At 48.2% G+C, this 18789-nt stretch overlaps 1 protein-coding gene across 1 annotated transcript in view; it reads right to left on the bottom strand.

Moving 5' to 3' along the window:
- Positions 1-3290: 3290 nt before the first annotated feature.
- The window catches only part of cdh13 (cadherin 13, H-cadherin (heart)), a 67552-nt gene continuing 52053 nt past the window's right edge, over positions 3291-18789 (bottom strand). Inside the window, exons 9-13 of the mRNA XM_079742824.1 lie at positions 18660-18787; positions 14992-15134; positions 9068-9295; positions 8476-8694; positions 3291-3402 (exon numbers count right to left, since the gene is read on the bottom strand). Coding sequence (XP_079598950.1) covers positions 3395-3402; positions 8476-8694; positions 9068-9295; positions 14992-15134; positions 18660-18787 — 726 coding nt within the window. The 3' untranslated portion in view covers positions 3291-3394. The remainder of the gene's footprint in view (positions 3403-8475; positions 8695-9067; positions 9296-14991; positions 15135-18659; positions 18788-18789) is intronic.

Below are 18789 nucleotides of genomic sequence, written 5' to 3'. Positions count from 1 at the left end.
CCCTGACCCCCTCTGACCCTAACTCTAACCCACCCTGACCCTAACCCTGACCCCCTCTGACCCAAACTCTAACCCACCCTGACCCTAACCCTGACCCCCTCTGACCCAAACTCTAACCCACCCTGACCCTAACCGTGACCCCCTCCCCCCGGTCAGAGGAGGAGGGGGGGCGGGGGGAGTCTAAGGGGTAAATTTCACCCTCTCTCATAATAATCATCTTTAATGATAGAGCTTTAATCAGTCGTCCAGAGGCTCCGCCCCCCGTCTCACCGGGTCACCCCGTGTGTCGCCTCCTCCCCGAGGGGCTGAACTCCCTCCTCCCCGAGGGGCTGAACTCCCTCCTCCCCGAGGGGCTGAACACCTCCGGGCGGTCGCTCCTCTGGTTCCCACTGATCGGTTCTCTGTTCTTTGCTGGAGGACGCGTGTGATGATGGATAACATAGAACCGGCGTGTCCTCATCACTGATCCCGGGCTGTCGCCCCGGGCGCGCACGGCGGTTCTTAACCTCCTGACACCGGGAGAGAGGACGCTCATTAGCTCTCATTAACGACCTCTTTTAATCTGGCTTTAATGAAATATCTGGGCGGGATGATGAGGCTGAGTATAAAGGATCATTATTTTGGGATGGAGGCGGTGACTCTGGGGAAGAAGACAATAAGAGGTTTAATTCACACTGATGGTTTTTGGTTTATATTTGAATTAAAGCTTGAAGTCAAGGAGAGTCCAGCTCCAGGCAGCTTTATTTTAGACGTCAGAAACACACAAACTGAAAGTATTTCCTCTATCAGACTGGGATTGACACGTTCTCTAATCCAATCATAATGGTTAATAGAATAAGACCCTCCTTCATTCGCTTAATTAATTAAGTAGACTTTAGGTTCACTTACTCAGCGGGGTTGGGATAACTGATGAGTATCTTTTAATGTTCTACAATATTTTGTAAATGTTAAAATGTATTCGGGCAATGCCTACCGAATCTGTTCAGCAGGAGAGAATAAAAATAATTTGACACCAATGTCAATAAAAGCTCTGGCGGGCAATTTATTCTAGAAGCATCTTCTGTCATATTCTGACATTCTCTTTACATCCTGAAAATCAATTATTAAAAGTAAACGCTATGACAAAAAAATAATAATCCGGTGTCTGTCTATCTGCCTGACTGTCTGCCTGTCACACACCAACACAGAGATACACACACACACACACACACACAAACATTTCTCTCAGCAGGTTTCCAGATTCCAGTAGTAGCAGAAGAAGAAAAAAACATTTTCACAGCCGGACAAACCAAAGCATTTGTTTTTCTTTCAGTAACGCCTTTATTAAATTAGTGCAAAAGACAGACATGTCATTTTCTTCCCTTTATCGGGTCGACCACAGAAACCCACTCTCTGTTTCCTCAGAGCACCAGAGAAACAGTAACACGACCACAACAAAGACGTCCATTTCATGTCCTGTACAGTGTCTTGTGGCTCAACATGGAGGCTGACAAGGGGGGGAAAGGTCAAAGGTTAGACAACCAGAACTCCAGGCTATGTAGGATCTGGCTCACTTGGGCTCGACATCATGCACTACTTAATACCCACAATAAGTGCAAACCTGATGCATACTTCAGCACTATATCCCATGATGCAGAGCGCTTTCATAGTCCGTTATGCGGTGGTCACAGCCTGTGTTCCCACCACAGAGTCTGGCTTCTGGAGCTCATGAGGGTGTTGATCCCCATACCCCTGTACAGTGAGCAGTTATCACTGTACAGGGTCCACTGTGCACAGGGAGCGCACCCTCAGCCAGTTCCAACACAGCCCAGGACTGAGGCGCCAAGATTCACATATTCTGAAGGAACGCACGTTCAAAAGAGTTAACACATGGACAGCATTAGAAAACACTGCACTAAGATCCACAAACTCCCTGCAAAACAAACAAGGCCCGATAGTCTTCTCTTTACTTTACTTTATACTTTTTATATATTCATTCAGGGGGCTGGATCCTGCAATCAAAGTACATAAATTAATCCATACAGTATCTCTTTAAAATGGTCTAAAATAAAATATTTATTCAGTATCGTTATCTTTTGGGTTCACGTCATAACTATAAAGATACGGTTTAATCCACTCCATAACAACTCAAAAATAGAAGGAAAAAGAAAGAGAAGCAAAAAAGTTTACAGAAATCTTTTTTTATCTTTTCTGAGATTCTAGAGACCAGTAGAAACCAATAGAGACCCCTAGAGACCACCAGAGACCAGCAGAGACCCCTAGAGACCAACGGAGACCTGGAGACCCCTAGAAACTACCAGAGACCAACGGAGACCCCTAGAGACCACCAGAGACCAATTGAGCCCTCTTGAGACCACCAGAGACCAACAGAGACCTCTAGAGACCAGCAGAGACCAGCAGAGACCACCAGAGACCACTAGAGACCAACAGAGACCTGGAGACCACCAGAGACCACTAGAGACCAACGGAGATCACTAGAGACCAGCAGAGACCAACGGAGACCACTAGAGACCAACGGAGACCACTAGAGACCACTAGAGACCAATGGAGACCACTAGAGACCACTTGAGACCAGAAGAGACCAACGGAGACCACTAGAGACCCCTAGAGACCACTAGAGACCAGCAGAGACCTGGAGACCACTAGAGACCACTAGAGACCTGGAGACCACTAGAGACCACTAGAGACCTGGAGACCACTAGAGACCACTAGAGACCTGGACACCACTAGAGACCACTAGAGACCTGGAGACCACTAGAGACCACTAGAGACCTGGAGACCACTAGAGACCACTAGAGACCTGGAGACCACTAGAGACCTGGAGACCACTAGAGACCTGGAGACCACTAGAGACCACTAGAGACCTGGAGACCACTAGAGACCTGGAGACCACTAGAGACCACTAGAGACCTGGAGACCACTAGAGACCTGGAGACCACTAGAGACCACTAGAGACCTGGAGACCACTAGAGACCTGGAGACCACTAGAGACCTGGAGACCACTAGAGACCACTAGAGACCTGGAGACCACTAGAGACCTGGAGACCACTAGAGACCTGGAGACCACTAGAGACCACTAGAGCCCTGGAGACCACTAGAGACCACTAGAGACCTGGAGACCACTAGAGACCCCCTATTTTCTCATCTCCTGTAGAGTTCTGCTGGTGCCCCCCAGACATCCAGACCCCACAGCTCCCCCCTCCCCCCCCAACGAGGGGGTGGGGGGGGAGGGGTGGAGGGGGAGGAAGGAACCTACATCACCTAATGTGGGGGGGGGGGGGGGGGGGGGGGGGGTTCTGGATTACTCCTGGACGGAGGATTGAGCTCTCCTTCTTCTCCTGTAAGCCTGGTTCCTGGGGGCGGGGGCAGCTTGGCAGAAGAAGAGATGGAGAATCTACAGACCTGCAGCGGAGGAGAGAGAGAGAGAGAGAGAGAGAGAGAGAGAGAGAGAGAGAGAGAGAGAGAGAGAGAGAGAGAGAGAGAGAGAGAGAGGACATAGAAGGTTACCTCTGAGACTGATCGATGGGGATCAATCACAGCGAACAAGTGACGACCAGGACGCTCACTGTAGACGGAGTAACAATGTACAATTCTCTGCTCTTTCCTACATTATCAATTGCTTATGTCATGTTGATAAAAATGTATGTTAACGGGTCTCTGTTGAATAGTCTCACCCCCCACAACATTTAGGCATTAGTTCATTGCATAAGTCTTTACATGCAAAATGGTTGAACAAGTTGTCATAATATGTCAAGCATATTTTTTTATGCATTCCCATTAGACTTTTTTCAAAATCTGTCCTGAATTGGTAAAATGCTCCCAGGTGAATCTTGACTTTCTCTAACGAAGGGATGTGTGTGAAGCGTTAGATCAACCAACAATCAACTAGTTTACTGAAATAGCTCAAAGGTGCATCTCATGAACTATCAACTGGCAAGTATATATATAGCACAACACAATGTTAGAATGTCTGACAAAGGAAGGACAATGAATTGGACGGGGTTAAAGTCAGAGAAGAAGAAGAGGAAGAGGAGTGAGGCTGCGTGGCGGAGGAGTTGGGAAGCAAAAATGAGGAAGAGGCAGGAGAGGCCAAGGACATATGAGCGTTCCTAATTAGATAAGAGCCACACTTGTAGACCACATTCTCAATCATGGGCTTACAATGGCCGAGGCTGGTCGAAGGGTGCAGCCAAATGTTGGGAGAACAACTGTGTCCTCAATCATTCAGACTTTTCGTCAACAGAACAGGTATGTAATCTAACAACACTGTACTGTATAATTTCTGTGATGCTTCCTACAATATTACAGTATTCCACTTGCATTTTACAATATACAGTAAGTATACTTCATACAGTGACATTTGATCTTACTAAGTTTTGTGTTTTGCATTACTATATTTTTTCCACATATGACTGCAAGACAACTTCACAGGGCTGGCTGAGGGCTCCTTTTTACACCAGAACAGGAGGAGGCTATTTGCCCCATGGTTGTAGAAAACACTGCCATAAGACTAAGGGATATAAAGAGTGCCATTATAGAGAACAACAACATCTTTGAAATCATACAAACAGACAGTATCTCAACCATTGACAGGGTGCTGAAAAGACACCAAATTGCAGTAATCTGAAGCAGCTGTACAATGTTCCATTTGAAAGAAATTGTGAAAGAGGGAAGGAGCTGCGCTACCAGTATGTACAGGTAAAACATGTATGAGCATGCAGTAACTGTTCCTCACAGTAAACAGTAACATTGTATAGTGATATACAGTACAGTAAGTACAGTCCTCTACACATTTTCTATGGATTTAGAAAATAAGACGCAATATGTGCTGTATACATTTGATATAACTGTACCTTGTCCAAAATGAAAATGCATGTATTTCATAAAACTTATTTTGTGTCTTCTGGATATAATGCATAATGGAACGGCAAGTGAACCACCGCACAACTTCATCTACATAGATGAGGCTGGCTTCAACCTAACGAAACACAGAAGGCATGGTTGAAATATCTTCGGCCACAGAGGTGCAGTTGATGTGCCAGGCCAATGGGGCAGGAACATAAATATAGGTGTTGCTATCTCTCAGAAAGGTGTGCTTACTCATATGCCAATTATTGGGCCATACAATATAGAGTGTCTTGTCACCTTTTCAATCTCCCACATACATATGTGTGTAATTTCTAAGTGTGTAATTTTTGTAAATTACAATAATTGTCTTCAAAACTTTAGCCATAGTTTACATCAGAACATCACTCCAGAGTACACTATCATATGACAACATGACTATGCAATTTGACTGTCTTATGAATACACAAAACGACAGAAGGACTTGTCATTCTGATGGCACTGACATGTTCATTGACACAGATATTTACTTTTCAGAGATGAACTAAGGATTTTGAGCAAGAGACTGGCTTTTGCAGGTAATCCATGATGTTTTTCTTTTTGTACGAATTGTTTTGAGAAATGCACTTACTGTTTTTTTTTTAAATGTCGAGGATGATTCGAGAAATGTACCAAAGCGACTGAGAAAAACTGTAAAATATAGATATAGGAAATACAAGCTGAGCACAGCGGGTAAGTGTGTGTGTGTGTGTGTTTTTATTTGTGTGTGTGTGTGCGTGTGTGTGTGTGTGTGTGTGTGTGTGTGTGTGTGTGTGTGTGGTGAGGGGATCAGACCCTTGGGCTGAGAAGTCAGTACCCTGGAAACACAAAACTTACTGTAATCAATTCACCACTGCAGCCCACACACAAACACACACACACACACACACACACACACACACACACACACACACAACCCAGAGAGGAACAGCTAGAAATATAGTAGGTGGAGAGAGGAAGAGAGAGGTTAAAGAGAGGAGAGAGCAGAGAGAGAGGAGTAGAGATGAAGAGAGAGAGAAAAGGGAGAAGAGATGAAGAGATGAAGAGAGAGAGAGAGAGAGAGAGAGAGAGAGAGGGGGGGGGGCAGAGAGATGGGTAGGGTGGCGTAAACTCTAATCTAATAAAGGTTTGTGTTCATAAGGATTATTGTGAGTGTATATTCATTGTGTGGTTGTTTAGTGAACAGAGAGCTGGGAGCCGTTGGAGAGCGACAGCGTGGGCTGAGAACCAAAGCGCTGAGCAGATCAAAGCACTGCTCTCTGTAGCGGTCTCTGCTCTCATGGAAACCGAGCGGAGGAAGGCTCTGTTTAGCCTCTGTTTGAAGAGCGCGCGGGGGGGGGGGTGTTGTGTGTGTGTGTGTGTGTGTGTGTGTGTGTGTGTGTGTGTGTGTGTGTATGTGTGTGTGTGTTTCATCCGCTAAACGGATGAAACCATACCCCGAGAGGACCCCCTCTACCCTGAAGGTCTGCAGGTCTGGTCTGAAAGCCCGGACCCACAGTGGACCACAGGAACCTGCTGAGAACTACAAGTATCACAGCTAGAACTTTAAGTACAACAGCTAGAGCTACAAGTACCACAGCTAGAACTACAAGTACAACAGCTAGAGCTACAAGAACCACAGCTAAAACTACAAAGATCACAGATAGAACTACAAGTACCACAGCTAGAACTACAAAGATCACAGCTAGAACTACAAGTACCACAGCTAGAACTACAAAGATCACAGCTAGAACTACAAGTACCACAGCTAGAACTACAAAGATCACAGCTGGAACTACAAGTACCACAGCTAGAACTACAAAGATCACAGCTAGAACTACAAGTACCACAGCTAGAACTACAAAGATCACAGCTAGAACTACATGTACCACAGCTAGAACTACAAGTATAACAGTTAGAGCTACAAGTACCACAGCTAGAACTACAAAGATCACAGCTAGAACTACATGTACCACAGCTAGAACTACAAGTACAACAGCGAGAGCTACAAGTACCACAGCTAAAACTACAAAGATCACAGCGAGAGCTACAAGTACCACAGCTAAAACTACAAAGATCACAGCTAGAACTACAAGTACCACAGCTAGAGCTACAAGTACCACAGCTAAAACTACAAAGATCACAGCTAGAACTACAAGTACCACAGCTGTAACTACAAGTACAACAGCCAGAGCTACAAGTACCACAGCTAGAACTACAAAGATCACAGCTAGAACTACAAGTACCACAGCTAGAACTACAAGTACAACAGCAAGAGCTACAAGTACCATAGCTAAAACTACAAAGATCACAGCTAGAACTACAAGTACCACAGCTAGAGCTACACGTACCACAGCTAAAACTACAAACATCACAGCTAGAACTACAAGTACCACAGCTGTAACTACAAGTACACCAGCTAGAGCTACAAGTACCCACAGCTAGAACTACAAGTACAACAGCTAGAGTTACAAGAACCACAGCTGGAACTACAAGTAGCACAGCTAGAACTACAAGTAGCACAGCTAGAACTACAAGTACCACATCTAGGACTACAAAGACCACAGAAAAACTGTAAACTATAGCAATAGGTAATACAAGCTGAGCACTTCCCCCAGAGCGTGAGTGTCTGTCAGCCATGACAGCCCCCATAGGAGGGAATACACACACACACACACACACACACACACACACACACACACACACATTCACAAGCACACATACACAGTGACCCAGCCGTCAGGACGTTTAGCTTAGCATGCTAACGCCTACAGTTCCGTGGCCGGCCGACGGGAGGCGCTGTGGTCTCTGCTCCATACAGCCAACCTTACTGTTATTATAGGTTGGCGTTACTCTAAACTCTAATCCATTTCTCCTCCTTTCATTTCTTTCATAAGTGTCTCAGCCTCCAGCTAGCATGTTGACTAACGCTAACTGAATACAACACAGTAATATCACACCAGCCAATATGTGAGCATCACACAATAGATTTATAGATGAGATTGCATCTTCGCTAGGCGTGCACATTTTATTTTAGTCATGAAAAACTCATTTGTTATTACAATGTCACCAGGTAAGCTGGGCTTCTATGTGTGTGTGTGTGGTTATGTCTGTGTGTTTGTGTGGTTATGTGTGTGTGTGTTTGTGTGGTTATGTGGGTGTGTGTGTGTGTCGGAGGTTAAGGTGGTGGTGTTGGTGGAGGTTAAGGTGGTGGTGGTGGAGGTTAAGGTGGTGGTGGTGGTGGAGGTTAAGGTGGTGGTGGTGGAGGTTAAGGTGGTGGTGGTGGAGGTTAAGGTGGGGGTGGTGGTGGTGGAGGTTAAGGTGTTGGTGGAGGTTAAGGTGTTGGAGGTGTTGGTGGAGGTTAAATTGGTGGTGGTGGTTGTGGTGGAGGTTGAGGTGTTGGTGGAGGTCAATGTGTTGGAGGTGTTGATGGAGGTTAATGTGTTGGAGGTGTTGGTGGAGGTTAATGTGTTGCAGGTGTTGGTGGAGGTTAATGTGTTGGAGGTGTTGACGGAGGTTAAGCTGGTGGTGGTTGAGGAGCAGGTGGTGGCGGTTGAGGTGAAGGTGGTGCGGTCATGAAGGTGGTGTTGATGGAGGTGGCTGGAGACTCACCGGTCCAGGACAGCAAGGTTGTGGCGGCCAGCAGCAGGAGGCGGGCCCTCAGGGAGGGGGCGGAGCTACAGATCATCCTGCTCTTCCTGCAGACGCAGACCTGGACCCTGAGCTCGGTGCTGCTGGAGAGGGGCGGGGCCCCGGAGTCGGTGATCAGCAGCGGGACGCGGTAGTTGGCCGACTTCAGGGGCTGGAGCATCAGGATCTGGGAGTGTGTGGCTGGAGACCGCACACACACACACACACACACACACAGACACACACACACACACACACAGTTAAGGTTCTAAAGGTAAGGCAGAAGGCGGGGTTAAGGTTCATGTGTGTGTGTGTGTGTGTGTGCCTGTGACTGTTCCCGTGTGTGTGTGCGTGCGTGCCCATGTGTGTGTGCGCGTGTATGCCTGTGCCCGTGTATGTGTATGTGTGTGTGTGTGTGTCTGTGTGTGCGTGCGTGTGCCTGTGTGTGCCTGTGCCTGTGTGTATGTGTATGTGTATGTGTGTGTGTGTGTGTGTGTGTGTGTGTGTGTGTGTGTGTGTGTGTGTGTGTGTGTGTGTGTGTGTGTGTGTGTGTGTCTGTGTGCTTGTGCCCTACCGTTGACCCTGCTGACCTCCCAGGTGTCCGGCGGGCCGGCCGCGGCCCCCAGCTCTATCCTGAAGGGCCCGGCGTTGGGGTCCAGGTCGCGGTCCCGGCCCCCCACCAGCCCCACCTCCCGGGCGGCCTCACACACGCGCACTGTCGCCGGGAACACGGAGGGGGCGTGGTCGTTGACGTCTCCCAGGTGGACCACCAGGGAGCCGGTCCCTGTCGCCGGGGGGCTGCCTGAACACACACACACGCACGCACGCACGCACGCACACACACACACACACACACACACAAACACATTATTAGTTCTCTTCTATTTAATTGTCATTGTATCCCCATTAATCAGCTGAAGTTAAACTAATCTCCTGTGTTGATGTTGGATTAATGGAGGTTGATTCAGAAAGGGGCGGCGGTGAGCACAGCCTGGGAGCCTCTGGACCAATCAGGGCCCAGTGTCCCCCCAGCTCATGTCCTGATTGGCTGTTGGCTGCTCTGCTGTTTTATCTCTACATTGTTTAAGGAATTGTATGCTCGGATGTTAGGGTTAGTGTTCTTCTTATTCCCCAGCGTGTGGTGAGTCTTAAGGAGATAAGGAAGTCTTAAGGGCTGGTCGGTCCTCAACACCAGTACATATGAAGGCACTCAGACGTCAGGACTGCTGCTCCCACCGCTACCTCTTGTCTGAAGGCGCCTTTATTAAAGTGTCACATGTAATAAACAATACATTCTTAACTTATTAGCTAATTAGAATTAGCTTCGGACGGATAGCCTGCAAAACGAGTTGTTAAACGGTTCCAACAATATCTCAACACCTTCAAATAAAGCATCACATAATCACAGCCAGTTGATCACATCATCCACAAGGCTCACATCTGGTGTCTCCTCTAACGAGCTGTTCACCGGAGACACCTGCTCAGAGCAGGACCAAGACATCGCTCCCTGAGGCCATTAAGGGTACGCAAAGAGAGCGAAGAGCCAGTGTTTGAAATGTGGTGAAGGTGTGGTGGGGGTTTTGTGAAGGTTTTGAGAAGGTTTGGTGGAAGTTTGGTGGAGGTTTGGTGGAGGTTTGGTGGCGGTTTGGTGGAGGTTTGGTAGAGGTTTGGTGGCGGTTTGTTTAAGGTTTGGTGGAGGTTTGGTTAAAGGAGACATATTATGGTGTTTTCCCAATAAGTAAACACAGTATTTGAGTTCCAGAAAACATGTTTTTGAAGCTGTTTGCTGGAAATAGCTTTTAGGAAAAAAAATCTTGCCTACCGCTATTCCCCTCTGTTTCAATCCCTTCAGAATGCGCTCTTTCTGGTGTCTGTAGCTTTAATGCAAATGAGATGCTGCCCATTGACCAATGAGCTGTCAGACTGAACCACAGCATGGAGGAGAAGGGATTGTTGCCGTTTGCGGACTCCTGGAACTCTATATCTATATCATATAATATAATATAATATAATAATAAGAATATTATATAGGGGTATTTATACAATAATATAATAATTATATATAATATCACGGCCAGAACCTATGTGCGCCTCGGATGATATTATGAATCATAAAGACTGCGTCTGACGTCCATACGCGTCGATTCCGCTGGGGACGCTGGGCTCGAGTTGAATTATTATGGATTATTACACGGGTCTTCTCGATGCCTTGGAACGCTCCGTTCACTTGCATGGGCTCTTCACAACTTCCGGCGGTGAATTATATTTGATAATTCACGTTGCTAAGTATAATTGACCGCTGACAAGGAAATCAAAGACTTTTTGCCTCTAATGACGTCTTTGGTATCACTCCGCAAGTAGTCCGGTAACTTGTCAACCCCAGCGTCTTCGGTTGCTAAGCGACGTCAACGTCTTTGGTGGACTAGTTCTCTGCTGATCAACACTACGAATGCTGGTAACAAATAAATTGTAAAAAGACACACCATGTGAAGTTATTTTTTCGTTTTGGCAAGTAGCCGTGTAAGAAGCAGGATATTGTAGAGAACGTCGCCGGTCACTATCGAAAACAAGCCCCTTCAGGGCGAAGCAAGACACCTCCACTGCGCGTCGGTGTCCTGTTCGCCCTGTCGGGGCTTATTTTCCCGATAATGACCAGCGTTCTATACATTATCCCTTACTTATTACACAGCTCTTCTCAATGCTGTAGACTGCTCCATTCACTTGCATGGGCCTTCCGTTCAGCTGTCAATTATTTTTGTTTATTAAACGGCTCTTCTCAATGCAGTGGAATGCTCACATCCAGCATATTTGACCGCCTTCAAGGAAAGTGGATTTTTTGCCTCTGATTCACGTCATCTGTATCACTCCGCAGTCCGGTAACTTATCAACCCCAGCGTATTCGGTTGGTAAGCAACGTCAACGACGTTGGCGAACTATAACAAATACATAAATACATTGGAAAAAGACACACTGTGTGAAGTTATTTTTTCGTTTTGGTAAGTAGCCATTACTAATAATACCAATACTCTTTGGCTGGGATGATGAGGCATCAGACAATCAAGTCATTTTAGCCTGAATACATACGTAAAAAGCACCAGAGCAGGTTGCTAGTACCATGGACAGTATCAAAACGATAACTTGTTGAACTAAATGGATGTGGTAGGCTACACCACGGGATGCATCTGCAGACCACTGCCACATAAATAAAGGTAAGACGCGATATTTATTTCTTACGATTTGCTGGTGCTGTGGCAAGGTTTTTTGTGTTTTTTGCACTTAAGTGGTCGGCTGTTTTAACTTTCAATTGATAGTCGTTAGAGTCAGTCTCTTGTTGACACAAAGCCACTTTTTTTCATTCTTGGTTTGCTTGAATTCTGGAATAATTCTGGGGGGGAGTGCATGAGTTTTGGTCAGAATGCCTGATGTAGGCTAGATTGGATGGCATGCGTGTTGTGAACTGAGAACAGCCAGCTCATGATGTGATATAGCGTTCAGCTGTGCAACAAATATTTTTTTCTTTTTCAATCTTGACGACTTTTGTAGTGCTAGCTTAGCCATGTCATGTCACGTTGTCAACATTGGATACATGGAGCAGAACATAGTGGGTCATATGTCCGATGCTTCTTGGAAACGTTTTCTTCATAAAACGTGCCAGACAGATTTTGTATACATTTTATTCCTTAGTAATTAGCTACATAGGTATTCTGTCTTTCAGAACCTTTCATTACCGAACGAAAGAGAGAAAAAAGAGTGCATCCTCATTGTACCCAGCACTTCTGACAATGCACTTCCGAATGCGTCTCTGTCCCCAGCACATTTCAAACCAAACTGACGCCCATGCTGACGTCTGGCACTTCCACAACAAGTAAAGACTCGTAGTGGGGGATAACTCGGCCATGGTTGAGAGGAATTTGGGGAAAGGAACTTTGGCCTTGACTCTCTGAAGTCAATGAACTGCGACATGGAGGAGAAAGGGATTGTACTCCGGGAGCTGAGCTGCCGGGCTTGCTGCCGTGCTCCCCGCGCAGGAGCTGCTGGACTGCCGCCGAGACCTACCCCCACCGGACCTGCCAGCTTCGGCGGCAGTTCAGCTCCCGGAGTACACCAGCCGGAGCAGCCGGAAAGCTTCGGCCGCAGTTCAGCTCCCGGAGTACACCGCCGGAGCTGCCGGACTGCCGCCGAAAGCTTCGGCGGCGGCCGGACGGCATTGACGGCAGTCCGGCGGGGGTAGCTCGGTGGCAGTCTGGCAGCTCAGCTCCGGGAGTACAATCCCTTTCTCCTCCATATCTTCTCCTCCGGACTGCCGCCAAAGCTTCGGCGGCAGTCCGGCAGAGAAAGGGATTGTACTCCCGGAGCTTAGCTGCAGGGCTGCTGCCGAGTTCCCCCCGCCGGAGCTGCTTGTCCGCTGGTCCACAGAATCTTAGCTATGCTCTGATTGGAGGTGAGTGGGGAAGTGGGAGGTAATATTCAACTGTGCCCCCTTCCTACGTAGGAGGGGGCGCCGAAACTGACGCGCTCGTTTGGTAACTGTAGGCGGGGTATTTTCAGAAATGCATATCTCACTCAAAAAAATCATGTACAGACTTTTCTCAAAGTTTGTATGCTTGTGGGAGCACCAGAGACCGAAAACAGCACCCCAAATCTCAGGAAAAGTGTTGTTTTCATAATATGTCCCCTTTAAGGTTTGGTTAAGGTTTGGTGGAGGTTTGGTGGAGGTTTGTTTAAGGATTGGTGGAGGCTTGTTTAAGGTTTGGTGGAGGTAGGACACTTGTGGTGATCAGGACTTCAGAGGTCTGACTGTTCATCTCAGCAGAGTTTGACCTTCCTCCCGTTCAGACTCCATCAGACCTGGACTGGGTAAGCGACAACCGTGTATCTGCTAGGGGTCGGGTCTGATACGATGACTCTACAGAGGAGTGTCCAATGGGAGCGCGTTCAGGCACTGTCCTAAATCTCAAAGATGGCGACCCCTGATACCACACTGCTCTGATGGTTGTAGGTCTCGCCATACAGTCCAGAGGTCATGATCTGTGAGGGCTAACCCGCTGTTAGAACGTCTGTTAGAGTGTACAGACATTTATGTGATGAAGAGAAGAGTTTGTGTTTTTAAGAGAGAGACGCCTCACAGGCTGACAGTAATGATGCCGTCTCTTTAAGGGCCTCAGGGACCAAACAGCTTTATCTCCCAATGCCTCACATCTCCTCAAACAAATGGCCTGTATCCTCCTTCTCACTAAAGAACTACTCCTTGACTATAAAATGCTCCTCCTAACACTCCTCCTAATCTCACTCCTCCTCCTCCTCTCCAACTCCTCCTCACACTCATCCTCCTCCACCTCACACTCCTCCTAATCACAGTTCCCCTCATTCCCTTCTCCTCCTCCTGATCCTCCTCCTCCTCCCCCTACTCTTCATCCTCCTCCCCTCCTCCTCCTGCACCTCCTCTTCCTCCCCCTGGTGATAAATCTCAGAGCTCTCTATAAGCGAGAAATCAAATGAAACATTCATGTCCTGTTAGGCACGGTGGAGATACAGCAGATTAGACCCCAGCGTGACATTAAATCACCGCATTAAACCTAAAAATACATCTCAAAAAGTTCATCTTCAGTACAGCCCAGGTTTGAGGAACTTTGCTATCATCTGTCAGTGAATTGGATTCGCCTCTTCCTCAAATTCCTCCCCATCTTCCTCCTCCTCTTCCTCCTCCTCTCTGTCTGTAGAGCTCGGCAGACCATAATAACCCATCTAGATAGCCGGTGGTCCCAGATGGTTAACCGGCGGTCGCTGTGTCTGGTAGCAGACAGCGCAGACATCCCATAATAATAAATGGTTCCCATCACGGTGAATCAGCAGCACATTGGAACTCGACTGCACTTCTTGCGATCAGTAATTAAATAAATAAAACAGAACTAAATCATAGCAACGCTCATAACACGAGGAACTTACAACAAAATACGATGAAAACAAGTAGCATACGCATTCAATAATGACTCATTCACACATGGAGGAGGGTGGTAATTAAACATAGAACACTGTTTAAAGGGAACTTATAGGGTTCCGTCCACCATTCATGCATTTCTAAATACATTTCTATACATGAGCATCTCTCACTGAGAAAACTGAGAACACTGAGACCACACAGAACACACAAAACACTGAGAACACTGAGAACACACTAAACACACAGAACGCTGAGAACGCTGAGAACGCTGAGAACACACAGAACACACAGAACACTGGTGGGACCTGGTCTGGTGGGACCTGGTCTGATGGATCTGGTCTGACGTATCCCTTGAGACACACACACCCCCCACCTCATGACAACCCACAGATCACTAGACCGGACCAGAGGCTCAGACCCCCAGGACTAGACTGGACCAGATGCTCAGACCATTAGGACTAGACCGGACCACAAGGGAGTAGACTGGACCACCAGGGACCGCCGGACAAACAAGCCGTTAAAAGTCCTGTCACGTGTGTGTTGGGGGCGTGGCTTACCGTTGTCGGTGGCGATGAATACGGCGGTGTACTGGTTGTTCCTGACGTGGGGCGACTCTCGGTCCAGGGCCGTCGTGGTGTTCACCGTCCCCCGGACCGGGTGCACGGCGAGCCACCCCGCTGGGTCCCTGAGCACCGCGTACCTGGAGCATAGAAATATAGATATAGAGATACACATAGAGCCACCCCGCTGGGTCCCTGAGCACCGCGTACCTGGAGCATAGAAATATAGATATAGAGATACACATAGAGCCACCCCGCTGGGTCCCTGAGCACCGCGTACCTGGAGCATAGAAATATAGATATAGAGATACACATAGAGCCACCCCGCTGGGTCCCTGAGCACCGCGTACCTGGAGCATAGAAATATAGATATAGAGATACACATAGAGCCACCCCGCTGGGTCCCTGAGCACCGCGTACCTGGAGCATAGAAATATAGATAAGAGAGAGGGCAAGAGAGAGAGAGAGAGAGTGAGAGTGAGAGAGAGAACATCAAGCTTTGAAGCCATTGTTTTCTAAGATAGCTAGAGTGCTGGAGGGAGGGGGGAGGGAGAGACAGACGGAGAGCGAGAGAGAGAGAGGGAGTGACCAGGAGGGATGTGTGGAGGTGGAGAGATAGGAAGCATATTTGCAAGATGCATCCATCATTTGTCACATTGACACGGCTGTTGGACTTGAAGGTGTGTTTGTGTGTGTTTGTGTGTTTGTGTGTGTGTGTGTGTGTGTGTGTGTGCGTCTGTCAGTGTGTGTGTCACTCTGTTTGTATGCTTGCGTTTGTTTACAGTTAATGGCTTTTTCCCTCAGTAATTTGCTTGTATTTGTTTACTCGTAGAAACGTTGGTGCATGCGTGCGTGTGTGTGTGTGCGTGTGTGTGTGTGTGAAGGACGACTGGGCGCTCTGGAGGATAATTCCTCAGGTGTGTGTCCCCTGGTGTGGTCTCATCTGACAGGCTGTCAGCTTATGTCTGGGGCGCCCCCCCCCCTCAGTCAGGACTAACTATAGATCACAGAGCAGACTAGTGGAACGGGGAGGCTCTAGGATGACTACAACTGGACGCTGGACATCAGGGCCGGAGCCCAGGAGCCTCTGGTTGGGAGTGGAACCCCTCACCACTATACCAGCCTGCCCCTGTTCTCCATAAGACCTCGCTGCTCTCTGATGAACACCGGATCAGAGGCTCACAGCCTCACACCCTCACAGCCTCACAGACTCACAGCCTCACACCCTCACAGCCTCACAGGCTCACAGCCTCACAGCCTCACACCCTCACAGCCTCACACCCTCACACCCTCACAGCCTCACAGGCTCACAGCCTCACAGCCTCACAGCCTCACACCCTCACAGCCTCACAGGCTCACAGCCTCACAGCCTCACAGCCTCACAGCCTCACACCCTCACAGCCTCACAGCCTCACAGCCTCACACCCTCACAGCCTCACAGCCTCACACCCTCACAGCCTCACACCCTCACACCCTCACAGCCTCACAGGCTCACAGCCTCACAGCCTCACACAGGAGCTGGACGTGTTATCACACAGAGGTCTGTACTCAGCTTAGTGTGTAGTGTGGATCTGCATGATACAACCAAGCAAACACAGAAACACACACACACACACACACACACTTCTGTCTCAGCAGAGACGTCACCATCCTTCCCCCCCCCCCCGCTCTGCTCCGCCCCTCCCCTCTGCGGTGTACCTGGTTCACCCAGGAGGAAACATCTTCATACCTTACATTTAGAATTTTAACTCCACTTTTTATGTTGTTTTGGTCCAAACTTCAGCAGCAGGACTCGGAGCGGCACTAAGCCTTCTTAATAAAGTCCCGAGTCTGGAGATTTAACCGAAAAAAAAAAACTCTCCCAAACCCTCGTCTCCATATGACGACTGGAGGACTAAAGCCCTGAAAGCCCCTCAGAGAGAGGGGGGAAAGCTACAGCCAAACACTCAAATGATTAGAGAGAGAGAGAGAGAGAGAGAGAGAGAGAGAGAGAGAGAGAGAGAGAGAGAGAGAGAGAAAGAGAGAGAGAAAGAGAGAGACAGAGAGAGACAGAGAGAGGGAGAGGGAGAGAGGGGGGGAGAGAGTCTAGGAGATCATGCGGTTCAGTGTTACAGATTTTATATCTGCATATTTAACTCACTGCTTTTGCATCAACCTGAACTGAACAACATGACTTTGATGAGATGTTTGCAGGTCAACAGGATATCAGGCTGGTTGGAGCGAAAGAGAGAGAGAATGAGAGGGGGAGAGAGAGAGAGAGAGAGAGAGAGAGAGTGAGAGAGAGGTCTTTGGGGGCAGCTCATTGCTCCTCATTGATTCTTAAGGCGTTGATAAGTGAGGGTAATTAGAGGCGCTGAGGTGATCAATATTATTCCTGGCTGGATTGTGAGGCCCGACTTCAGCCGAAGGTTAAAGACACAACACCAGGTGGGGAGCAGGAGGTCTGAGGGTCTCAGGAGGTCTGAGTGGGTCCTAGGGGGAATGAGAGGGTCTGAGGGGGTCCCAGGGGGACTGAGGGGGTCCTAGGGGGTCCCTGGGTTATATAGGGTTATATATATTTATAACACGGCTCTTCTCAATGCCATAGAACGCTGTTGCTAAGCATATATTGACCGCTGTAAAGGAAAGTGGATTTTTTGCCTCTGATTTACAGACTATTCACTCCGCAAATAGTCTGGTAACTTATCAACCCCCGGGTATTCAGTTGCTAAGCGACCTTTGGCAGACTATTTCTCTGCTGACCAACACTAAGAATGGTTATTGTAAAAAGACACACCCTGTGATCTTATTTTTCCGTTTTGGCAAGTAGCCTTGTAATAAGCGGAATAATGTATAGAAGGTCGCCGGTCATTATTGAAAATAAGACCCTTCAGGGTGAAGCAAGACACCTCCGCGTCGCGATGATATATTTTTATATATATATAAAACAAAGCAAACCTCAAAATAACGAGTCAGACCATATATATTGAGGTTTGCTTTGTTTTGTCAGACAGGAAGTGACCCGGGGTCAGATCTGAACTTTCTCAACGGACGATAAGAAATGAAAACAATCTTTTTCAACCATTTCTTAACATATTGCATGTTCACATCGGATATTATTAAGAACTGCGTTTTCTTCTACATCTCATAATGTTGTTTTAGATCAACTCCCACTGGCCATTATTACAATCTATAAATACTAATACAGCGGTCTGGATAAGGAACCACACTAATTGGAATTGGATTTCTGTCAACATGAAAAAGCTCACAGCCCTTTCCTAACCTCGTCTGGGAATAGTGACCACTTGGAGGTTTTCTTGGAGGTTTTCTGGGATGGAGGGTCTACTGGAATGTATTGAGAACAGAAGAACCAAACCTCCTCCTCCTCCACCCCAGTCCTCTCCCTCCTGCTCCTCCTCCCCTCTCCCTCCTCCCCCACCCCAGTCCTCTCCCTCCTGCTCCTCCTCCCCCTCTCCCTCCTCCCCCACCCCAGTCCTCTCCCTCCTGCTCCTCCTCCCCCTCTCCCTTCTCCACCACCCCAGTCCTCTCCCTCCTCCTCCCGCTCCCCCTTCCCCTCCTCCTCCTGCTCCTCCTCCTCCTCCTGCTCCTCCTCCCCCCTCCTCCCACCCTCCCCTTCCTCCCCTCCTCCCCTTCCCCCTCCTCCTCCTCCTCCTTCTGCTCCTCACCTGATGCTCTGCCTCTGCAGGAGGTCTGGGTCTGTGGCAGTGAGGGAGGCCACCAGGCTGCCCACCGGGAGGTCCTCCATGCGTGAGACCATCAGGGGGTCCGGGGAGAAGCGCGGGCCCTCGTTGACGT

Source organism: Pollachius pollachius (genome assembly GCF_949987615.1).
Source record: "Pollachius pollachius genome assembly, chromosome: 9".
Taxonomy (NCBI): domain Eukaryota; kingdom Metazoa; phylum Chordata; class Actinopteri; order Gadiformes; family Gadidae; genus Pollachius; species Pollachius pollachius.
The sequence above is the reverse complement of the archived record's forward strand: the minus strand, read 5'-3'. Positions and strand labels throughout refer to the sequence as shown.